The 26,220-nt window shown below is 40.6% G+C and overlaps 1 protein-coding gene across 3 annotated transcripts in view; it reads right to left on the bottom strand.

Moving 5' to 3' along the window:
• Nucleotides 1–26,220, bottom strand: part of ANTXR2 (ANTXR cell adhesion molecule 2) — a 270,321-nt gene that overhangs the window by 159,129 nt on the left and 84,972 nt on the right. For all 3 annotated transcript variants that reach the window (XM_056568946.1, XM_056568945.1, XM_056568947.1), the window contains one exon: nt 7,966–8,047. In XM_056568946.1, coding sequence (XP_056424921.1) covers nt 7,966–8,047 — 82 coding nt within the window. The remainder of the gene's footprint in view (nt 1–7,965; nt 8,048–26,220) is intronic.

The following is a 26,220-nucleotide window of genomic DNA, read 5'->3' as shown; positions in this document are numbered from 1 at the left end:
TGTAAACAAATTTAAAATTAAAAGAAAAAAAAAAGTGAAAAATCCCCTCCCCAATAAAAAAGTAAAACGTCCGTTTTTTCCTATTTTACCCCCAAAAAGCATAAAAAATGTATTTAATAGACATATTTGGTATTGCCGCATGCGTAAATGTCCGAACTATTAAAATAAAATGTTAATGATCCCGTACGGTGAACGGCGTGAACGTAAAAAAATAAAAAGTCCAAAATTGCTACTTTTTTAATACATTTTATTTTTTTTAAAATTATAAAAAAATTATTAAAAGTTTTTTATATGCAAATGTGGCATCAAAAAAAAGTACAGATCATGGCGCAAAAAATGAGCCCTCATACCGCCGCTTATACGGAAAAATGAAAAAGTTATAGGTCATCAAAATAAAGGGATTATAAACGTACTAATTTGGTTAAAAAGTTTGTGATTTTTTTTAAGCACAACAATAATATAAAAGTATGTAATAATGGGAATAATTTTAATATGAAAGAGTTATGATTTTTAGAAGGCGAGGAGGAAAAAACGAAAACGTAAAAATGTTATTGTCTGAGTCCTTAAGGCCAAAATGGGCTGAGTCCTTAAGGGGTTAAACCTAGCAGAAATAGAACAAATCACTTATCACACACAATGGGGGGGATTTATCAAGACCTGTGCAAAGGAAAAGTTGACCAGTTGCCCATAACAACCAATCAGATTGCTTCTTTCATTTATTAAGAGTCCTCAGAAAAATGAAAGGAGCAATCTGATTGGTTGCCATGGCATGCCATGATAAATCTCCCTGAATGACCCTGATTTACTAAGAGTGGAGTGGAGTTTTCTTTGTGGCTTTTTCTTTTACCAGCAAGTATTTTTCCATGGTACTTAATAATGTTTCCCTTTATTTTGCACTTTTCCCTACATTTATTTATTTATTTATTTATTTTATTTTGTACACATGTTCTGATCTGTCTGGTTTTCCTCAGCTCAAATCAACCACATTTTCTGTGGAAACCTTTGTATATATGTTGGGATTTTTGGAAAGAAAAATTCCTTTAAAGTGCAACTCTCACCTGCTTTGACCACTGCAAACCCCACAAAATGAAGGAGGAGATTTAGGGCACTAATAATGAGTGTACCTTTGTTAGAGCTGTCCTTGCTTTAAAAACAGCAAAAAGCTAGTTTATTCATTGCGGCCAGACAGTGGGAGAAGCTTCAGGCTTGCACACATCTCCTCTCTGTACACATCCCATCCCCCAATGCTGAGCTCTGTCAGTCAAGGGAGGACAGAGCAGGGACGGAGAGAGGAAAGGCGTGCCAGCCCGTGGCTCCTTAACCCCTAAGGACCAAGGGCGTACAGGTACGCCTTTGCTCCCTGGTACTTAAGGACCAAGGGAATACCCTTCCAGTAATTTTTAGCAGCTGTATGCTGCAGAGGAAATTCTTTTCTTTTTTAATTTCTTTGTTGTCTTGTCCACAGTGATCTCTGCTGGCACCTCTGTCCGTGTCAGGAACTGTCCAGAGCAGGAGAGCTTTGCAATGGGATTTGCTCCTGCTCTGTACAGTTCCTGACACGGACAGAGGTGTCAGCAGAGAGCACTGTAGACATGACAAAAAAAAATTCCTCTGTAGCATACAGCTGCTAAAAAGTACTGGAAGGATGCATATTTTTTAATAGAAGTAATTTACAAATCTGTTTAACTTTCTGGCACCAGTTGATTAAAAAAAAAAATTCCACCGGAGTACCCCTTTAAAGGAAATCTGTCATCAGTATTACCTGCACTTACCTGTCGGTACAGACAGGTAATGCAGGTGACACTGATGACAACGATATTAATCTGATCCTGTTTCATGCTCTGATTCTCCCGCTATCTTTCTCCATATATTCCGCTCTGGGGCCTACTTGGTGCATGGACGGAGCTTCCTGATGTCACAGCTGCTGTTTGCGGGATCCAGCATAGAAGCAGGAGTGGTGACGTTAGGAAGCTCAGCCCATGCACCAAGTCAGCCCCAGAGTGGAAGATACGAAGGAAGATAGAGGGAGAATAAGACCACAGAATGGGATCAGGTAAGTATGGTTGTCTGTAGCGAAAGGTTAGTGCAGGTAACACTGATGACAGATTTTCCTTAGGGTGGTTGCATCCTCTAGTCAAGTGGTTGTCAAACTGCAGCCCTCCAGATGTTTTAAAACGACAATGCCCAGCATGCCTGGACAGCCAACGGCTGTCCAGGCATGCTGAGCATTGTAGTTTTGAAACATATGGAGGACTACATAATGGAGACCACTGTTCTAGTCTAGCATAATAAGGAAATTTAGGCTAATGTAAATACAGGTAGGTTTCCTAGCTTTTAAAGTTTAAAAAAAAAAAAATACATTTATTTATAAATAAAAATTATTTACAATTAAAAATGGCCCATATCAAAATGCTGAATGACTTGAGAAACAAAATATGAAATTGGTAACTACATTTAAACTTTCGAAAAATGAAGAGAAATACAACTGATAAGAGGCTGGAATAGATCTAAAGTCTGGGGTCTGTTCTAAGTTAATAAGGAATGACGTAGTCACCAGATGCTGTTTAGTTATATTTAGAATTTCACAAAAGAAATTAAAGCCACCTGATTTTCTGGTACATTTGCAGATTCACAGATCATTCAGACCTAATTTCTCTTAAACCGTATTGAAATGTATTACATAGAAAAACTTTTGTGACTATACATCTTAAAGTGTTTCTGTCATTATAAAAACCTTTTACATGTAATGCAGACATGTCAAAATTTTTGATCGGTCAGGATCTCAGTGCTGAGACCCCAACTAGAGCCAACTTACAGAAAATTCGATTCGTCATGAACTTCTCGGCTCAGCAGTTGATGACTTATCCTGCATAAATTAGTTCAGCTTTCAGGTGCTCCCGTGGGCTGGAAAAGGTGGATACAGTCCTAGGAGACTCTTTCCTAGGACTGTATCCACCTTTTTCTGCCCACTGGAGCACCTGAAAGCTGAACTCATTTATACAGGATAAGTCATCAACTGCCGAGTTTGTGAGTTCGTAACAAATCAAATTTACTGTAAGTTCGCTCATCTCTAGCTCCAAATAAACACTGAATGCAGGCAGGTGAAGTGTGCAGCAGCTCTCACTCACTAACTTAACAGTCATTGCAAGATAAGGGCTGCATTATAGTCTATAGAGCCCATCACTTTTATAGACTGAGCAATTTTATAGACTGAGCGCCAAGCCCGGCTTTATTTACGAATGGATGAGGGTCTCACTTTTTTACAGTTGGCACTGTAATGCAGTGTTCCATTGTGCATGATGAGGACCTTGTTTGTCAGATATCAAACTACTTGCATATCATTGCGTTAATACTCATGATTCATACTGTGTATATATATATATATATATATATATATATATATATATATATATATGTGGATTATACATATTGGTGTCTTGTTTCTATCAAGTTTTGGTAGAAAAACAGAAGGATTAACCCACATACATACTACACCTAGGCCTATAATCATGCATTAAAGGCTTATTCTCCTCTGGCTGATTACCTCTCTCTGCTGCTGCTGTCTGCTTACACTTCCTGAATTGCTGGAGAACAGGCTATGGTTAGAGGAAGGCCATTTGCTTCTGTGTCTGACAAGCTAAACTGTCAGACACAATGAATGGGTTAATACAATCCCCAGCAGGGAACCTAAGTGCTTAGGAGTGCCTATAGCCACTCAGGGAGTAACATCCTCACTGCTTCTAAAGCAGAGCTAGTGGACTGGATCCAAGGCAACCATTTGTAAACAAGAGAGATAGTGATAAGAAGAGATATCTACAGAGCCAGCCAAGTTTGCTAAATTAAGCTCATTGCAAACTGGTTTATGGTACTATGCTCTATACATAGACACATGGTTATGGAGATTGGAATACTCCTATAACCCCTAGGACATCAGGCTTAAATGTATGCCCTTGCTGTCTAGGTTGACCCCCTCATGTCAACCTAAAAAAAAACTGTGACAAAGCAGTGGAATCACTGCTACTATCTCAAATGGGTTCTCCCTTCAGTAACATCTGTGCTTCCCTCTAGGCTGCTCCAATACTATATGAACCTGTGTAATTGTTTACACTAATCCAGAAATTCTATAAATAATAATAGAAAATTAAAGTATTTGCAAATGGCTTGACTGTAAAATCTTTGTATGAATGTGTATATGGTCAATATCACACAGCCGTTTTGTGTAAAAAGTGGCTTTTTTACTATTGACTTCAATAGAACTGAATATTCAAGCTGTATCTTCTAGCCAGATTTTTGAGTTGTAAAATGGATATTTATCACCAAAAATGTGACCAGAGTCTTAGGCTGGGTTTGACATAGTATTTTTGTCAGTTATTTTTCTTTTCTTCTGATTTTAACACCTTAATGTGGTACTCCGGTGGAAAATTTTTTTTTTTCAATCAATTGCTGCCAGAAAGTTAAACAGATTTGTAGGTTACTTCTATTTAAACATCCTAAATCTTAATCCTTCCTGTACTCATCAGCTGCTTCCTACAGAGGAAGTTCTTTTCTTTTTGAATTTCTTTTCTGTCTTACCACAGTGCTCTCTGCTTACACCACAGTGCTCTCTGCTTACATTTCAGGAACTGTCCAGGGTAGGAGAGGTTTTCTATGTGGATTGGCTCCGGACAGTTCCTGGCATGGACAGAGGTGTCTGACTGTGGTCAGACAGAAAATACATTTGAAATGAAATAGCAGCTGATAAGTACTGGATGGATTAAGATTTTTAAATAAACTTAATTTCCAAATCCGTTTAACTTTCTGGCACCAGTTGATTTAAAAAAACAACAACAACAACAAAAAAACCTTTAAGGACTCAGTACCTCTTTAACCCCTTAAGGACTCAGGGTTTTTCAGTTTTTGCACTTTTGTTTTTTCCTCCTTACCTTTTAAAAATCATAACCCTCTCAATTTTCCACCTAAAAATCCATATTATGGCTTATTTTTTGCGTCACCAATTCTACTTTGCAGTGACATTAGTCATTTTACCCAAAAATTCACGGTGAAACGTAAAAAAAAATCATTGTGCGACAAAATCGAAGAAAAAACGCCAATTTGGAACTTTTGGGGGCTTCCGTTTCTACGCAGTGCATATTTCGGTAAAAATGACACCTTATCATTATTCTGTAGGTCCATACGGTTAAAATGATACCCTACTTTTATAGGTTGGATTTTGTTGTACTTCTGGAAAAAATCATAACTACATGCAGGAAAATGTATACGTTTAAAAATGTCATCTTCTGACCCCTATAACTTTTTTATTTTTCCACGTAAAGGGCAGTATGAGGGCTCATTTTTTGCGCCATGATCTGAAGTTTTTAACGGTTTAATTTTTGTTTTGATCAGACTTTTTGATCACTTTTTATTCATTTTTAATGGTATAAAAAGTGACGAAGAAACGCTTTTTTGGACTTTGGAATTTTTTTGCGCATACGCCATTGATCTTGCGGTTTAATTAATGATATATTTTTATATTTCGGACATTTATGCACGCGGCGATACCACATATGTTTATTTTTTTTATTTACACTGTTTTATTTTTTTTATAGGGAAAAGGGGGGGTGATTCAAACTTTTATTAGGGAAGGGGTTAAATGACCTTTATTAACACTTTTTTTTTACTTTTTTTTTGCAGTGTTATAGGTCCCATAGGGACCTATAACACTGCACAGACTGATCTCCTATGCTGATCACTGGCGAACAGTCCCGAACAGCCCGACTGACTAGCCGGGATACTTTCACTTTCGCGATTGGCGATGTGTGGTATTAGCCGCGGGTCCCGGCCGTTGATGAGCACGCAGCACGACCCGCTTCATATCGCGGGAGCTGGTACAGGACGTAAATATACTTCCTGCGTCGTTAAGGGGTTAAGGACTCAGCCCATTTTGCCCTTTCAGGAATATGGAAAATGTCATTTTTGTGTTTTCCATCTACAGACTTTGAAAAGAAACTTCTTATTTTAACTTAAAATGTACTGCAAAACCATAACATTTTATTTGTGGGCGGAAAAGAAAACTGCAATTTTGTAAATTTTGGAATTTTGGGGGGGTTTGGTTTTTACACAGTGCACTTTATGGTAAAAATAATCCATTATCTTTACTCTGCTGGGACCCCTGTGATCTCCCAAACGTGAAGCGCATTGAAACTGTGAGAGCTGCTAATGCGTGTAGCATCAGTTGTTATGGCTGCATATTTCTTTTAATTTTTTTTCAGATATTAAATTAAAATCAGTTTCTGATATTAAATGAAAAAGATTAAAAATCAGTAGTTTTGGTGTTTGGTATTTTTTTTTTTTTTTACATTTGAACTGTTTACCGTTCGGAATCATAAAAATTTAATTTTAGTAGTTTGGACATTTGTGCATGCGGTGATACCAAACCTGTTAATCTTTTTTTTTTCTATTTTTTATACAATGGGAAAATAAGGGTAATTTTTTTTTTTTGTTAGGGGAGGGATTTTTATATAATTTTGGAAACTTTTTTCTATTTTTTATTTTACACTTTATGTGATTTATATATGCAATCATTAGATTGCATTCACTTTATAATGCTATTCCTATGAAATAGCATTGCACATTAAGATCGACGATCCGCTGATATAGCTTGGCCAAGCCAGCATACATCAGGAAATGGACAATTGGTGGCAGGAGGCAGGTAACGGGACCCTCCTCTGCCATTTTAGCTTCCGAACCCCTGCGATCACGTTGCAGGGTTCCGTAAGCTTCTCTGGGCTACCGCAGATGTTTAGTTTCACTTTAGACTTCATGATTATCATTAATCACATCATCTAAAGGGTTAAATGATGGGCAGCGGCAGCACTGACTGCCATAAGCAGTGAGTGTCTGGCTACTGATGGTAGCTGACATTCACTGCTCTGAAACAAGCGCAGCTTCGGTGCTTGCTTCAAAGCCACTAAAGGCATCAGGGTGTACAGGTACACCCTGCATCCTTAAAGAGGTACTCTGGGAACTAACCCGATAGCTAATCCTTTCCCTCTCACCAAGCTATGTATTTGTCTAAATATCATTCATTAGCTATATAGAGCAGTTTTCCTCTTTCAACTGTCACTTACATGCAGAGAATGAGCGAAAAACATCATCTTTAGGTCCTGCTTGTCTCCTTAGTGAGAGCTAGTCCCTCCCTTCAAGATAACACCACGTGATTCTGTCTGGTCTAGAGCCACTGGATGTACAGCCACACATCCCCTCCTCCCCCTCATCTCCCTCCTCTCCCTTTGTGTTGTGTGAGAAGCTCAGTGAAGATTTTCAGTCTCCTCAGCCCTGCCCTTTTGTCTGCATAGATCTAATCACTGACTGCTGCCATTCAGAGTACAGCATGATTTATTTCTTGGGGAAAGGCTATAGTTTAAAAGAAAAGACATGTAGTGTGTGAGGTTGACTGTTCTCAACACAGCATGCACACAGATAGTGAAAGGGAAAGCAATTGGCTGGCAGTCATTACACAGAGCTGCAATGACTTTTGGGAGTTGTAGTCTGTGCTGCAAACAAGGAAAAAAAAGTATTTAGGAGACATCAGGGGCCAAAGGCGCTGCTAAAACCACATGGATAACTACAGGAGACACAAAACAGGGATTGCGGTGGCTTTGGGGCATTTGCTGCACTCTCAAAAATGGAATAAGCAATCTGATTAGTTGCTATGGGCAGTTGTCTCACTCTTCCTCTACACTGGTTTTGATAAATCTTCCCCAATCTAAATTTTAGACGTATACCGTACTTGCAAATAAATTGAGGTAGCCTAATATGATTTTATTTGCAAGCATATTAAAACAGGAACTGCCATCACTTTTCATTCTACAGATTGAACGGATCTACACACTCAGACCCTGACCAATAAAAAAAATAAATTTTTTTTTTGTAATGACAGGAATACTTTAAGTGTAAAGGCAGAAGCATTATATTTTTACAACTCACCAGCATAAAGCCTTCATGCATGTATGTTTCACCAGCTGGGGTAACTTTACTCAAATCCTGTAGTCCTTTAGCAATTTTAGTTCTGTAGAAAGATAGAGAATACATTTTAGTTATGCACATGCTTTAAAGAAGATTTGTAATTAAAAAATGTTTATATAAATTTGTAGCCTCTTATGCCTTGAGTCCAGTGGTGTTTTTAATTTGTTGCTACGTCCCACCCTTCTTGAAATCTAGGGATTTTACAATTCAATTACCTACCTGAACCTTGAATAGTCCCTAAATAGTTGGGTGGGCGTGAATCTTTTTGTTAACAGATCTATAAAGGTCCTCTTTACAGTGTACCCAATGTTTAAAAAACATTTGCTTTGTCATAATAGCATGTTAGTGGTTTTGATCGGTGGACTTTCATTAAATCTGTAGACCACTCGCTCAGATTCCCAAATAATGTCATGCTCAAACAAAGGGGCAAGGTGCTCAGTTACTCAATCACAGCTCATTTTACCAGATCATTTTAAGATATGAAAGCTGAACTCTGATTTGTTGCTATGGGCCAAATCTGCTGCTGCAGTGGGAAATATGCTGCATAACCCCTCAATCACCATACACACAGGGCTTTCAGGCGCAAGCCCTATGTAAGCAGTGAGTTTTGGAGGCGGGGCCACGTGGCACCGCCAAAAAACAATCATGGAACCTTCCTAACCATGGCCATTACTGTGTAATAAGTACAAAAGTCATCTTTAGTATGCCTTGTGCCTGTTGCCTACAGATTGCCTGCCCAGAATTTCTGGGTGAATATTCTGAACTGTGAATAGGCTCAGGTGGAGGGAGACCATCAGGTTTTAAAACCAACATGTAATGTGGACAAAAGATTAGCCAACAAATGCATGTTATTTATCAACTGCACAATCCCTACCCCTTTAGCCTCAATGTGAATGCATAGCATTATCTCATTTTTGACTGCGAGTATTATCTCTTTTTGTCTGTGAGGTATGGATTGCAAGTTTGCAACAGAGAAAGCATCTCACATTTCAAAATATGCTGGTGTGAATACATCAATATTAGTGGGAACAGTGGGTACACATAGAACCTAAGCCACACACAGCATTTCCTCTTTTAATGCCACTTTCAAAATATAATCTGCTGTAGAGCAATATTTTGATGCAAAGGCTTAAAGAGTACCTGTCACCAAACGTAACCATTAATATATTGTTCCTTATGTAATTATAAGACTTGCTTACTTGCTGTTAAAATTCTCAACCTTCATATGTTTTTAATGTGATTGAAAAAACGGCCACGAGGTGGCTCTGTTCTGTTCCCTGCACAAGTCAAACAGTTAGTTTAGTCTCCTCCCAGCCTGGCAGGAGACCAAAGTCAGGAAGTGCATGTGAGGCATTGCGAGGCACAGCTCTCGGAGGCTTCAGAGACGTCGTGCCTGCTGGGGAACGCCCACTTTCTCTTGACTGGAGCTCACACAATATGAGCAAGGGAAAAGGTATGATACAGAGCTTTTCAAAATTCGGAAATTCGACAGGAGGAGTGTTAGGAGTACTTAAGGAATATAATCTGAGTTAGTCTAGAAAAAATGGTTTGATAACTGGCACTCTTTAAAACTTACATATTGTCTACTGCTCTCCAACCGCTGATAGTTGTAGATGCCATATTATTTGTTTTATTTACTTATACAGTATGCCAACATATGCCGCAGCACTGTAGAGAGATTGTCATCAGTGACATTGGTCCATATTTCCATTGGGGCTTACAATGTAAATTATTAATTATCCTATAAGTATGTTTTTTTTTTGCAATGTTAGAGGAAATCTAGGGAAACCCCACACTAGCATGGGTGAACATAAAAACTCCATGCAGGTGGCTGTACACTGGCTACTCCTACATGCACAGCTAGGGCTGTAGATAGCTTCTTTTGCGCCTGAGGCGAGAACAGAAAAAAATGTTATACTGGAGACCGATAGGAGTAGTAGAATACTGGTGACGAACATAGGAGTAGTAGTATACTGGTGACACATTGGAGTATACTGGTGACTGATAGTAAAAATAGTAGTACACTGGTGACTAGCATAAAGTTATTAGTATACTAATGACTGAAAAATAGTAGTACACTGGTGACTAGCATAAAGTTATTAGTATACTAATGACTGAAATAAAAGTAGTAGCCTACCAGTGACTGATAGGAGTAGTACTGGGACGTAACTGACATAGCAGACCAATGAGACAGCTAGTTAGTAGCTAAAAGCAGGCAATACAGTGGAACACTATAAATAACACATAATACCTCTGGTCACAACACCAACCCTCAGCTCTGCTTCCTCAGGGATCACTGGTGCTTCTCTGTAACATGCCTCTACACACCTTACATGAGAAGTAAGTAAAGCGACAACTAACCACAGAGAGGATGCCAGAGCTCCCCTTGCTGTGGATTGTTCTCCTCGAAGCTTCTCCCTCTCTTGCTGACTGTATAATGTGTGCCGGGCTTCCTGTTCCTGTGCAAGCTGGCACAGAGGCCAGGGCCAGTCCAGGCCTGGTCACTGTACCCTCTTGCAGTAGGCGCCTGAAGTGATCATGCTATGAGAGCTACAGCCCTGCACACAGTAGGACCATCTGGTACTACACATGGTCACTGCCAAACTCTCTGCTGATAACAAGCTTTTATCATTTCTCCTGCCTCAGCCTCTCACTGTGGCATGTACCTATGGGTGCCACAATGCTTTTGGCACATCAGAACCTTGCTCTGTATGCAGTTGTGGCCAAAACTTCTGAAGCTCACATGAATATCAGTTTTCACAAAATCTAAACATTCTTCCAACGATCCAGGAGAAATATGGTGATGAACAATGCTCCATCATGATGCAGCAACATATCCCAAGGCTAAAGAGATAGCTAAGTGGCTCTGTGAACTAAGCATGGGAATTTTCAGTCCAACGCCAGGAAACTTCCCAGATCTCATTCCCATTGAGAACCAATGGTCAATCCTCAAAAAGTAAGAGTACAAACAAAAATACAGACATTATGATAAACTCCAAGCACTGACTAGACAATAATGGGTTGCCATTAGACAGGATTTGGGCCAGAAGCTGATATCCAGCATGCCAGGGTGAACTGCAGAAGTCTTGAAAAAGAAGGGTCCAAAGTGTAACTATTGAGGCTTTGCATGAACCTCAAGTATTTGTTAATAAAAGTTTAAACATGTATGAAATACTTATAATGGTACGTCAGTAAACCATAGAAACATGTGACTATAAGATCTAAAAACACTGAAGCATAACACTTTGTGTAAATCAAACATTTTGGCTACAATTGTAGGCCTGTGCATATGTTGATACATGAGTCATTCTTCAGCTCTTCAAGCAGAAAATAAATAGGAAAAACCAAAGCACAAGTGTCCCAATAAAACCACATTTGTATTTCCAATTTATCTTAAAAAGGCAATGTTCAATGTGGGGGACGTTTAGATTTTACTCAGACGCCATTGTCCTGTCATCAAAGACAAATGGGTGTTTCTGCAGGCACCCTTTATTGTCTTATATTCATTCATATATATATATATATATATATATATATATATATATATATATATAACATTGAACATTGATCTTCACAATCAGGACAATATGGTGAATGTGAACTTTTTAAACAAGTTTAATGTGCAGAAATAAAACAATAAAGATTGCACTTTTAAAAATAAGTAAGGTAATTGGGAATTTTTTTTTTTTGGGGTTACCCAAGGGTAACCTATAAGTAAGTGGTTTAGGTTTCCACCCTCCTTTTACCAGTCTCTACTAGTTTTTGGTTAAAAAGGCAATGTTTTCACCAAATATGGCCTTTATCACGTCTAAACATCTTTTAAAAAGTGACTTTTTGAATTGAAAGTGGTAACTTTTTTCGGTGCCTTGGATTTTCTCTACTTTTGATATGTCTGTGGCATGGTGGAAGGCTGCCCCAAAATCAGCACAGAGATATTAAAGGGCTGCATTAGGACTGGTCCTTAGAACTTCATGGAGGAAGCAAAGTTCAAGAACCAACACTTTTCCATTTTCCTCTTAATCTTTTTTTAGTTTGAAGATTACTGGTATGGACCCTGTGCATAGTAAAAATCACTATCCTCAGGACTTGTATATTGTCAATTACACTTGCCAGCAGGATTAAAATATCACCACTGGAATTTGTTACTTGGGTCAGCACGAAACACTTAACAGCAGACACTGCACAGTTTGACTGGCAATAAAGTAATCATATAATTGGCACTGGAATACGATAGCATCAATGGAACCTGGCACCGGAATTAGAACAATGCTATTCTTAATAAACACCGGGTTTAAACGATATTACTGAACTTGGCACTAAAGTATCTCACATGAATTTTTGTAAATATTTTATTATATCTTTTATGTGACAACACTAAAGAAATAACACTCTGCTACAATGTAAGGTAGTGGGTGCACAGCCTGCATAACAGTGTTGAACATTGTGTCCTCTCAAAATAACTCACAGCCATTAATGTCTAAACCTTGGCAACAAAAGTGAGTACACCCCTAAGTGAAAATTGGGGCTCAATAAGCCATTTTTCCTCCACAGTGTCATGTGACTTGTTAGTGTTATACTGTCTCAGGTGTGAATGAGGGAGTCTTTGTTTTAAATTTGATTGTCAAGACCCTTAAACTGAGCTGTGGCATGGTGGGTTCCGTTTAGGACAGGCCTGCTATGGTCGACCAAATAAGTTGAGTGCACGTGCTCCGCATCATATACAGAGGTTGTCTTTGGGTAATAGATGTATGAGTGCTGACAGCACTGCTGCAAAGGTTAAAGGGGGCAGGTGTCAGCCTGTCAGTGCTCAGACCATACGTTGCACACTGCATCATATTGGTCTGCATGGCTGTCATCCCAGAAGGAAGCCTAATCTAAAGATGAAGCACAAGAAAGCCTGCAAACAGGTTGCTGAACACAAGCAGACTAAGGACATAAAGGATAAACTTATTTGGTTCAGAAGCTGTGTGGCACAAGTGTGTTTTGCCTACAGTCAAGCATGGTGTTGTAGGTGTCATGGTCTGGGCCTGCATGAGTGCTGCTGACACTGGGGAGCTATAGTTCATTGATAAAACCATAAATGCCAACATGTACTGTGACATAGTGAAGCACAACATGATCCCCTCCCTTTGGAGACAGGGCTTCAGGACAGTAATGAGCCCAAACACACCTCCAAGATGACCACTGCCTTGCTAAAGAAGTTGAGGGCAGGGGTGGACAGACAACACTCAGGGCCCCCATACCAAAAAAAGCAAGGGCTCCCCTGTATTACTCCTCTGCTGGTCACACTTCTGCCCCTATTCCAGCCAAATCCCTCCACCACCCCTACACAAAATAAACTAAATTATATATTATATATAAGAAACACTTTAACATAGGTAAAATAATTTTCCATGACCAATAATACCAGTATACAATGTGTAAATATATACCACCAAACAATAACTGGATAATATCGCCATACTGTACTAAATAAAAACATTATACACAGACCAGTATACTATACAGGGTGTGTATACTATATAAATGATTATATACAGGACCATATGGTACTAGATATCAGCTGTACTCAGGATCTGTACACCATAGAAGTGATTACAGTTAGGCTGGGTTCACATCACGTTTTTGCCATACTGTTTTCAATCCGTTTTTCTAAAGAAAACCGTATGGAAAAAAAACAGATGGAACAGTATGGAAAAAAGTAAACCGTATGCTTTTTTAAACAGTATACTGTTTTTAAAAGTGCATACATTTCCGTCAGTTTTATAGAAAAAAAAAACATACGTTTTTGAAAATGTTGTCCATTTTTAATGGGAGGGGTCTTGGGTGGGGACTTTAGGATTCAAATGCACATGTGCAAAGTAAAAACGTATACGTTTTTCCTGTATGGAACCGTATACATGTGCGTTTCCCATTGATGTCCATGTAAAAAAATAAACGTATGCGGTTGCGGTACGTTTTTTTTAACATGGACGTCAATGGGAAACGCACATGTATACGGTTCCATACGGGAAAAACGTATACGTTTTTACTTTGCACATGCACATTTCCTCTCCTCCTCTACACAATCTTCACGTCTATAGGCCCACAAACTGTAATGAGGCCCTCCTTGCTGTACTGCACAGTAAAAGGGCAGGTAGGTAGGTAGCCAGGTAAATAGGTAACTAGGTAGGTAGATCAGAAAGCCAGATTTATAGGTAGGTGACTAGCTAAGTACTTAGGCAGCCAGGTATGTAGATAGTTAGATTGCCAGGTTTGTTGGTAAGTACTTAGGCATCTAGGTATAAAGTTAAGTAGCCAAGTAGTTAGTTAAGTATGTAGCCAGCACCTCCTCCACCCAGTGGTGGATCCAGAGTCTAGTCTCGAGAAGAGCACTATCAGAGTATTTTGTGTTAGTGGACAGAAAATAAGGTGTTGCTTACGGAAGTTACAGGTAGGTAATGACCCCAGGAGATAGTGGCCCCTAGTAGATCATACCCCCAGGTAGTTAATGTCCCCTGTTGGTAAATACCCCAGATAGCTGCCCCTGTATGAAAACCCCCTATGCAGGTAGTAGGTAGCCCTTCTATTAGTTTGGTAGTTTGTCCCCATATTAGCTATGCAGGAACATAGTAGATAGTCCCCCACAGTAGTTGTAGGTAGCAGAGTTCCCCCACAGTAGGTGTAGGTAGCAGAGCTCCCCCACAGTAGGTGTAGGCAGCAGAGTTCCCCCACAGTAGGTGTAGGCAGCACAGTTCCCCCACAGTGGGTGTAGGCAGCAGAGTTTCCCTACAGTGGATGTCGGGTAGCATTGTTCCCCCACAGTGGGTGCAGGCAGCAGAGTTCCCCCAGAGGGGGGTAAGCTGCTGAGTTCCCCCACAGGGGAGGTAGGCAGCAGAGTTCCCTCACAAAAGGTGTAGGCAGAAGATTTCCCCCACAGTAGTTGTAAGCAGCAAATTTCCCCCACAGTAGGTGTAGGCTGCAGAGTTCCCCCACAGTAGGTGTAGGCTGTAGAGTTCCCCCACAGTAGGTGTAGACATCTGAGTCCCCCTCAGAGTAGGTGTAGGCAGCGGGGTCCACCCCCACAGTAGGTGTAGGCAGCGGGGTCCCCCCTACAGTAGGAGTAGGGAGGGGGGTCCCCCCACAGTAGGTGTAGGAAGTGGGGTCCCCCACAGTAGGTGTTGGCAGTGGGGTCCCCCCACAGTAGGTGTAGGCAGCAGGGTGCCCCCCACAGTAGGTGTAGGCAGCAGGGTCCCCCCATAGTAGGTGTAGGCAGTGGAGTCCCCCCACAGTAGGTGTAGGCAGCAGGGTCCCCCCACAGTAGCTGTTGGCAGCGGGGTCACCCCCACAGGTGTAGGCAGCGGGGTCCCCCCACAGTAGGTGTAGGCAGTGGGGTCCCCCCACAGTAGGTGTAGGCAGCAGGGTCCCCCCACAGTAGGTGTAGGCAGAGGGGTCCCCCCACAGTAGGTGTAGGCCACGGGGTCCCCCCACGGTAGGTGTAGGCAGCGGGGTCCCCCCCAGTAGGTGTAGGTAGTGGTGTCCCCCCACAGTAGGTGTAGGCAGCGGGGTCCCCCCACAGTAGGTGTAAGCAGCGGGGTCCCCCCACAGAAGGTATTGGCAGTGGGGTACCACCACAGTAGGTGTAGGCCGTGGGGTCCCCCCATGGTAGGTGTAGGCAGCGGGGTCCCTCCACAGTAGGTGTAGGTAGCGGTGTCCCCCCACAGTAGGTGAAGGCAGCGGGGTTTCACCACATTAGGTGTAAGCAGTGGGGTCCCCCAACAGTAGGTGTCGGCAGCAGAGTTTTGCCCCCTTCCCCCAAATCTCAGATTAAAAAAATAAATAAATTATGCTCACCTGATGTCCCACGCAGCGATCCTCTCCTCCAGAGCGCAACAGGGTCCCCATCTTCCTTCCTCCACAGTGCAGGTGCTGATGAGTGACGTTATCGGTGTCTGCACAGCGCAGCAGGGGGCGGAGGTCACGTCTCTTCTGTGTAGGTGCAGATGCAGCACACACAGATTGGATGCTTTCTCCTGTATGTGCGTGTACCACACATACAGGAGAAGGCAGCACTCTCTGCTGGGGACCCAGGACAAGTGTCCTGGATCCTCAGTAGTAGCGTCAGCGACGGGCATTGTACTCGGACGGGCCCTTGGACAACGTCCAGTTGGTCAGTCCGCCCCTGGTTGAGGGTATAGGTGATGGACTGGCCAAACATATCTCCAGACCTAAATGATGTTGAGCATTTGTGGGGCATCATCAAACAGATGGTGGGGGAGCACGAGATCTCTAACATACACCAGCTTTATAATGTTGTCATGGAGGAGTGGAAGAGGACTCCAGTGGCAACCTGTGAAGCTTTGGGGAACTACATGGGCAAGAGGTTTAAGGCAGTGCTGAGAAACTGGTGCCCACACAAAATATGGACACTTTGGGCCCAATTTGTACATTTTCACTTTCACTCACTTTTGTTGCCAAGGTTTAGGACACACACCATAAAACACTGTTATACAGGCTGTGCCCTAAACATGATTAATGTAAAAATGTAAAGGGGGTGCCACACCCCCTCCCATAGACTTGCATTGAGGGGGCAGGGTGTGATGTCACGAGGGGCGGGTTGTGACATAACGAGCCCCCGGAAGACGGCTCTAAGCGTTTGGAACATTTTGTTCCGAACGCTGAGCAGCGGAGTACCCCTTTAGTGTTTTTCCTTCTTTTCACAACAAAATCATTTAAAAAATGTTTTGCCTTTTTTGTGTTGCCATATTCTGATAGCCACAACATTTTTAATCTTCAGACTTCTTAGCTGTACTCTTTAGTGGTATTATTTTTGCCTTACATGCTACCTTTTGATCATTTTTATTCTGCTTTTTTGGAGGCAAGGTGAACAAAATGAGAAATTCTGGCATGATTATCTTTTATTTATTTATTTATTTTTTTTCACTGTGAGGCTAAGTTTCCACTTGTTTTATTTTCCTGGCAGTTTTTGTAAAACTGCCACTGCAGTTTTTGAGCCAAAGCCAGAAGTGTATTTGAAAGGAATGGGACATATAAAGGAAGGACTTATACTTCTCCTCCCTTATGGTTCCACTTCTGACTTTAGCTCAAAAACTGAAGTGACAGTTTTCCAAAAACTGCTAGAAAAAAAAAACAAGTGGAAACTTAGCCTGAAGGATAAATAATAGTACACATTATGGATGTGGCAACACGGAACATTTTATAGGGCTTTATTGGGAGAGTGTAAATTTTTTTAATTTAATGACACTTTATTTTTATATTTTTTTTAATAAATTTTGGCTGGCATTTATCATTTCAGGTGTAAGGCTGGAATTCCACTTTTTTTTTTTTGGGGGGGGGGGGGGGGAACACCAAGAAAAACACCATTCCACTTAGTGTTTTTTAGGTTTGGTATTTTTTTTTTTTTTATCCTTTTGGCGTTTTTTCACTCTTTTTTCAGCTCCTTGGCGGTTTTGCAAAGTCGGAGTATGTTGAGCCTATGGTGTTTTTTCCCCTGAAACCATGGCTGGGTGATGGAAAAAATTTGTATTTAACGAAATGTATATTTTTTATTAAAAATAATTTGATACATTTTTAAACAGGGATCAATTTATGTGTGCGGGCAGGGCACTAAAAATGTAGCCAACAATAATAAAAATTTAGTTTGTGTTTGTTTTTCTCTTTTTTTTTTTACATTTTGTAGGTAGTAATATTACTCCCAGCATGGAACACACTGTTCCATGCTGGGAGTAGTACCTGTACAAATTGACAGATTGCCCTGGGTCTGTTGTGATCCTTCTGTATAATGTATAGATGCGGCCGGCTGCTTTTCTATGGTTCTCTGCACTGCCGTATATATACACCTATTCATATTTCCCACAGAGAACTGTGATTGGCCAGATGGTTCCAGCCAATCACAACTCTCTATGGGAAATATGAGTAGGTGTATATATACGTCAATGCAGGGGACCATAGAAGAGCGGCCAGCCGCCTGCATCTATTCATTATAGAAGAGGATCACAACAGGTGTCAGGAGAGACATCTGCTGTGATCTTTCCTTAACTGCAGGTACTACTGCACCCAACAAGGAGCACACTCTGCATTAATAGACAGTTTGAAACAGGTGTCAGAAGTGAAAGTCGCTGCGATCTATTAATGCAGGTACTACAACTCCCAGGATGGAGCAGAGTGTGCTCCATGTTTGGAGTAGTAGTACCTGCAGTTCAGGACAGATCACAGCGGGTGTCACTCCTGACACCCGATGCAATCTTCCTATCTACTGCAGAGATGCGGAGCGGCTCTGTACAGCGCTCGCATCTCTGCACCACACTCCGGCCGGCCAGTGATATGAATAGAACATCACTCATTCATATTTCCCGTCGAGAGAGGTGATTGGCTTCCACCATCCGGCCAATCCCCACTCTGGGCGGAAAAAATAAATGAGTGATGTGAATTTCTCTTCACATCACTGGCTGGCCCGGAGTATAATGCAGAGATGCGAGCGCTGTATATGGACAATTGCATCGGGTGTCAGGGGTAACACCCGGGGCAATCTGTCCATTAGTACAGGTACAGTCTGTTCCATGCTGGGAGTAGTAGTACTACCTGAAAAAAGTAAAAATATTGAAAAAAAAGTTAAACACACACACACACTTTATTAAAAATTCATTAAAATTTCGTTATAAAAAATAAAAATGCTGTTAAATACATTTCTTTTCCATCCCTACTGCTTTTTTTTTCAACATATTTGGAAAAAAAATGCCAAATGGGTCAAAAAAGGCAAATTTCACACAAAGGTAACACAAAGTAAAAACACCAGAAAAAATGCTGTTTTTAAGCCTAAAAAAACGCAGTGCAAAAACCTCAATGGAATCCTAGCCTCATACTGACATTCATTCAGCTTTTTAGGCCACCGTACAGAGTGTTAACTATCATCCCACTATGACCTGTATACACGTTATATAGTGGGAAGGGTTTAAATTTATTCAGGTGAAGCTACGCCCCTCTGCTGTAAATCCTGCTCATTCCAGAAGCGCACTGGAGAAAAGGATAAAGTTGCATAATTTTAAAAAATTGCACAATTCAAAAAAACTGTGCAGTTTTTTTTTTGTTTCATGTTTTCTTCATGATAAATGGCCCCAAGACACTAAACCTGATTACATTTAAAATGTTAATTACTGAATCATGAGTAGACATCTTGTCATGTTACTATGAAATTAGCCAAACCCATAAAACATAATATAATTGTTCCAGAGAACTTGGATCCTAGTAGTTGAATCACTATAACAAGCCATCTTCCTTTTTCTTGGTAAGCATGATAATCATTGGGGAAATTGAAGTGGGAAATCAACCAGAGATACACAACATGGGAAATAAAAAATAAAAATCAATATTAAAAATAATAATTAGTCACGGTGCAAAGCCTTATGTTATTTTCTTAATAAACATGTGTGTATAAAATGTAGGGATCTGGCACACCATTTTTACGTACGTTTGTGCACAGATGTTTCTATGTATCAACTGAATTGCTAAATGTCTGGAAAAATATTTGTTGAATCTGCATCAAAATTGCTCGCCAACATTAGTTTGGATTGATTTGGCAGACAATGAAAATTGCTGTGTATTAATTAAAGCATTTAATGCAGTATACATATTTTGTTTTGCACTTTCATAGTGAACTATTATGACACAAAGTTTTTTTTTTTTATAAAAAATTTACATAAAGAAAGTTTTACCATGAAAATGATAAAATAAGGGAAAAAAAACATAACACATCTTTGTTCAGTTAAATTCCATTATTATACAACATGCAACACTGAGGAGTTGCTGTGCTAAGATGTCTGACACTTGATTGGCCCACCTTCTGGGTTACTGCCACAAACAGGGCAAGAGCTGACACTAGGATGAACTGCCATATGTGGGGGTAGTGGTAGGGATTAAAATGGGTTTAGGGGAGCATCCTCATGTGAATCAAGACAGGTCAGAACATGCAAGAAAGGCAACCAGATTAAAGGAGAACTCCAGAACACAAAAATCATACTGCACTCAGCCAATCACCGGCCGCAGCGAAGTCCCGACTCGACCGGCGATAGGCTGAGCGGCAGGGTGATGTTTTCGGCCCCCGCACAGTATGACTCGCCGACCATCGGCAACCAGGAAGAGGATCGCGGCGGAGACCGGAGCAGGGTACCGGAGGCACCAGGGGAGCGAAGGAATTTATGTATCTATTTATTTTTTTACTGCCAGCAGTATGGAGGACAATTTTTGTGTTCTGGAGTTCGTTAAGATAGACTGTAGGACCCTTTCAGATGGGTTGCCCACATCTACAAACAGTGTCTATGAATTCTTTGCATCGGTCAAGAAGTTATCATTCATGTGACCATTTATATTCATAATTGTATTTTGTAAATATTTGATTATATCTTTTTATGTGGCATCAATGAAACATTGAAAAAATTACACAATGTAAAATAGTGAGTACTCATCTTGTATGAGGCTAGGTTTCCACTTTCTTTTTTTTTTGCAAAAACACCAATAAAAACGCCTATTCTGCCGCATGGCATTATTTTTTGTGAAAAAGCGCTGCAGCCAGATGTTAGCTGCAAGTCAATAGGGAACTGCAAAATGCCATATCCACATGGCCTTTTTCAGTTTGGCGTTTTTTTTATCCTTTTGGTGTTTTTCTGCTATTTTGGACTCCTTGGCAGTTTTTCAAAAAGGACCTCTTGTTGAAACTTTGGCGTTTTTTAAGGAAAATCTTGGCATTTTCCTCCCATAGAAGTCTATGGGAGTGAATAAAACGCCAAGAAAACTGCATGTGGGTTTTAACTTTGACATTTTTGACGTCATTTTTTATTCTTTTTTAGACTTTAGCGATCCAAAAAAGTGATGGAGATACCTTTTTTAATAAAATTTCATAGGGTACCATTAAAAAAAATTATAAAAAAGATACAGTAGTGAAGGAAAAATTTTTTATTTAACGAAATTTATCTTTTTTATAATTTAAAATTTGGGCTTTAAAGGGGTACTCCGCTGCTTAGACATCTTATCCCCTATCCAAAGGATAGGGGATACGATGCCTGATCACGGGAGTCCCGCCAATGGGCACCCCGTTTGTAATCAGTCCCTGGATCGTGTTCACTCCGGGTCTGATTACCGGCGACCACAGGGCCGACGGCGTGTGACATCATGCCTCCGCCCCTGTGTGACGTCACGCTCCGCCCCTCAATGCAATCCTACGGGAGGGGGCGTGACAGCTATCACGCCCCCTCCCGTAGGCTTGCATTGAGGGGCGGAGCGTGACGTCACACGGGGGAGGAGGTGTGAAGTCACACGCCGTCGGCCCTGTGGTCGCCGGTAATCAGACCCAGAGTGAACACGCTCCGGGGACTGATTACAAACGGGGTGCCAAGTGCAAGATCACAGGAGTCCCCAGCGGCGGGACTCCCATGATCAGGCATCTTATTCCCTATCCTTTGGATAGGGGATAAGATGTCTAAGCACCGGAGTACCCCTTTAAGGACGCAGACAATTAAATTTTTACGTTTTCGTTTTTTCCTCCTCGCCTTCAAAAAATCATAACTCTTTTATATTTTCATCCACAGACTAGTATGAGAGCTTGTTTTTTGCGTGACCAGTTGTCCGTTGTAATGCCATCACTCACTTTACCATAGAATGTATGACACAACCATAAAAATACTATTTGTGTGGTGAGATTAAAAAGAAAACCACAATTTTGCTAATTTTGGAAGGTTTTGTTTTCATGCCGAACAATTTACGGTAAAAATGACATGTTCTTTATTCTTTGGGTCAATACGATTAAAATGATACCCATGATAACATACTTTTCTATAACTGTTTTGCTTAAAAAAAATCACAAACTTTTTAACCAAATTAGTAAGTTTAAAATCCCCGTATTTTGAAGACCTATAACTTTTTCATTTTTCTGTAAAAGCGGCAGTATGAGGGCAATTTTTTTGTGCCGTGATCTGTACTTTTTATTGATACCATAATTGCTTATATAGAACTTTTAATCCATTTTTTATTAATTTTTTTGAGAATAAAATGTTATAAAAAAGCATCTATTTTGGACTTAATTTATATTTACGTTCACGCCGTTCACCGTACGGTATCATTAACATTTTATTTTAATAGTTCAGATATTTACGCACACGTTGATACCAAATATGTATATAAAATATTTTTTAACACTTTTTGGGGGTGAAATAGGGAAAATGGGACAATTTACGTTTTATTGGGGAGGGGGTTTTTCAAATTTTTTTTTACTTAATTTTTTTTATTTTTATTTTTACACTTTAATAGTCCCCATAGGGGACTATTTATAGCAGTCACTCAATTGCTAATACTGTTCAGTGCTATGTATAGGACACAGCACTGATCAGCATTATCGGACATCTTCTGCTCTGGTCTGCGGGAAGGCAGATCAGAGCAGAAGATGCCGTGAAGGCAGCGGAGCCAGGTGAGAGGATCGCCGTCTGCCATGCTGGATGATCGGATCGCCGCGGCAGCGCTGCGGGCGATCCGATCATCCATTTTAGTGACCACGATGCTGCAGATGCCGTGATCTGTATTGATCACGGCATCTAAGGGGTTAATGGCGGACATCCGCGGGATCGCGGATGTCTGCCATTATGTGCGGGTCCCTGGCTGCGATCAGCAGCCAGGACCTGCCGTGCATGATCTGGGCATCGCTCCGATGCTCGCGGTTATGCTTAGGACATAAATGTAAGTCCTGCTGCGTTAAGTACCACCTCACCAGGACGTACATTTACGTCCTCCATCGTTAAGGGGTTAATGCAGGTACTACAGCTCCCAGCATGGAGCAGAATGTGCTCCATGTTAGGAGTAGAAGTACCTGCAGTCAAGGACAGATCACAGCGGGTGTCACTCCTGACATCCACTGTGAACGTCCTATCTATTGCAGAAATGTGGAGCAGCTCTGTACAGCGCTCGCATCTCTGCACTATACAATCCCCACTCTGGGCAGAAAATATGAATGATTGAGGTGAATATTCACATCACTGGCCGGCCAGAATACAGAGCAGAGATGCGAGTGCTGTAAAGAGCCGCTTCGCATCTCTGCAATAGATAGGACAATCGCATTAGGTGTCAAGAGTGACACCTGGGGCGATCTTTCTATTAGTACAGGTACTACTACTCTCATCATGGAACAGTCAAGGCACAAAAAATGAGCCCTCATACCGGTCCGTACACAAAGAAATTAAAAAGTTATAGGGGTCAGAAGATGACAATTTTAAACGTATAAATTTTCCTGCATGTAGTTATGATTTTTTTTTTAAGTACTACAAAATCAAACCTACATAAGTAGGGTATCATTTTAATCATATGGACCTACATAATAAAGATAAGATGTCATTTTAACAGAAAAATGCACTGTGTAAAAACGGAAGCCCTCAAAAGTTGCAAAATGGCATTTTTTTTTCAATTTTGTCGCACAATGAATATTTTTTCCACTTCGCCGTGGATATTTTGGTAAAATGACTAATGTCACTGCAAGGTAGAATTGGTGGCGCAAAACAAAAGCCATAATAGGGAATTTTAGGTACAACATTGAAAGCGTTATGATTTTTAGAAGTGATGAGGAAAAAATGAAAATGCAAAAACGGAAAAACCCTGCGTCCTTAAGCGGTTAAACATAGCCCTAAAACCACTTTAAGGCTAAGTTTCCACTTGTCAGGCCAGATGTTAGCTGTAAATCAATGAGAAATCGCTAAATTCTTTTTCCTCTTTGTAATTTTCAGTTTGGCGTTTTTAAAATCCTTTTGGCGTTTTTTCAAAATGTTTTGGCATTTTTCAGCTCCTTGGCAGTTTCACAAAGTCGCGGCATGTTGAGCCTATGGCATTTTTCCCCCTGAAATCGTGGAGTTTTTCTCCAATAGAAGTCCATGGGAGTAAAAAAAATGGCAAGAAAAATGACATATGCATTTTTTGCAGGCGGTTTTTATTCTTTTTTGGACTTTAGCAATCCAAAAAAGTGGTGGGGATACCTTTTTTAATAAAATTTCATAAGTAGCATTAAAAAAATATATAAAAACAATACAGTAGTGACGGAAAAAATTGTATCTAATGAAATTTATCTTTTTTATAACAAAATGTACATACATTTTTAAAACAGGGATCAATTTATGTGGGCACCAAAAATGTAGCCGACAATAATAAAAAAATTAGTGTGTGTGGTGTTTTTCACTTTTTGTTTTCTAAATTTTTTAAATTTTTTAGGTAGTACCTATACTTCTGACACCTGTTGCGATTCTCCTGTATAATGTATAGATGCGGCCGACCTCTCCTCTATGGTCCCCTGCACTGCCGTATATATATACACCTATTCATATTTCCCACGGAGAGCTGTGATTATCCGGATGGTTCCAGCCACTCATAACTCTGTGAGAAATATGAATAAGTGTATATATACGTCAGTGCAGGGGGCCATAGAAGAGCGGGCGGCCGCATCTATATATTATATAGGAGGATCACAACGGGTGTCAGGAGTGACATCCACTGTAATCTGTCCTTAACTGCAGGTACTACTGCTCCCAACAGGGACCACACTCTGCTCCATGTTGGGAGCAGTAGTACCTGCAGTTAAGGACAGATCACAGCGGGTGTCACTAATGACACCCACTGCAATCGTCTTTCATCCTTCATCCCTGAGATGCGGAGCAACTTTCTCCTGCGTTTGCATCTCTGCTCTGTGCTCCAGTCGGCCACTCACTCATTAATATTTCCCATTGAGAGTGGGGATTGTCTGCCACCATCTGGCCAATCCCTACTCTGGGTGGAAAATATGAAAGAGTGAGGTGAATTTCTATTCACATCATGGCCGGCCCAGAGTAAAGTGCAGAGATGCGAGCTCTTTATAGAGCCACTCCACATCTCTGCTACATTATGGACGATCACATCGGGTGTCAGGAATGGGGCAATCTGTCTATTAGTACGGGAACTACTAATCCCATCATGGAACACTTTTTCATGTGTTCCATGCTGGGAGTAGTAGTATTACTTAAAAAATATAAAAATTACACACACACACACTACATTTTTTGCGCCCTGCCCACCCACATAAATTGATCCCTGTTTAAACATTAATAAAATTTTTCTTATAAAAAATATGAATTTCATTAGATCCATTTTTTTCCATCACTACTGCATCCTTTTTTTTTTTGGTACCCAGCAAATTTTGAAAAAAAGCCAAAGGGGCCAAAAATGCCATTTCCACACAATTGAAAAATTGCCAGAAAAAATTCCAGACGCAGGAAATTGCACTGGCATTCTTTCAGGCGTTTTTTTCTTGAGTTTTTTTCACACAAAAAAAGACAGGACAAAGAAACAAGTAGAAACTTATCCTAAAACTGCTTGAATTCCTAGGTGGCCTTAGCAGTGTTATACAGGGCTTTAGGACTCTTAGACAGTGTTATACAGGTGTTTTGAGGGTTATTGCATTGCCGGTTCGCATAGAGTTCTGCAAACCTGGTGAGCCATACTTTTGAACAGTAACTTTTGGTTCAGTGCTTGGGAACATTTTTGTTGTTGTACCCTTCTCCAGATCTGTGCCTTTGCACAATTATGTCTCTGAGTCCTATAGGTAGTTCTTTCCTGCTCATGGCTTGGTTTTTGCTCTGATATGCATTATCAGTTGTCTGCCCTTATATAGACAGGGCTGTGTATTTTTAAATCATGTTCAATCAGCTGAATTTACCAAAAGTGACTCCAATCAAGGTGTAGAAACATCTCAGAGAGGATCAAGAGAAATCAGAGGCTCCAGAGCTAAAGTGTCATAGCAAAGGAGCTGAATATTTATGTTCATGCAAAAGTTAACTTTTCCCTTTTAGTAAATTAGCAAACGTTTATAATGTCTTGTTCTCAAATTCTCATAACGGGGTATTGAGTTTCAGTGAGGCACCTGTCCTGGTTATATGGCTACTGCAACTTTAATTATATGTCCTTAGGGTTTAACACATGGGGGAGGATGCACACCAGAGGGAAACTATGTTGGACGTCTGACATATGTGAACCCAGACTTAGCCGGACGGCACCAGACAACAGACAATGGATGCCAGATGCTACACAACTGATGACAACTGATGACAACTGATGCATGTTGTCATCAGTTGTGGCATCAGTTACGTCGAGATTTAGGCTGAGTTTACATATGTGAACTTTTGTGTGACACTTCCTGATCAAACTTATTCTTACTTGGGA

Source organism: Hyla sarda, chromosome 1 (genome assembly GCF_029499605.1).
Source record: "Hyla sarda isolate aHylSar1 chromosome 1, aHylSar1.hap1, whole genome shotgun sequence".
Lineage (NCBI taxonomy): Eukaryota > Metazoa > Chordata > Amphibia > Anura > Hylidae > Hyla > Hyla sarda.
Note: the sequence above shows the minus strand (reverse complement) of the source record. Positions and strands in the feature narration are given on the sequence as shown.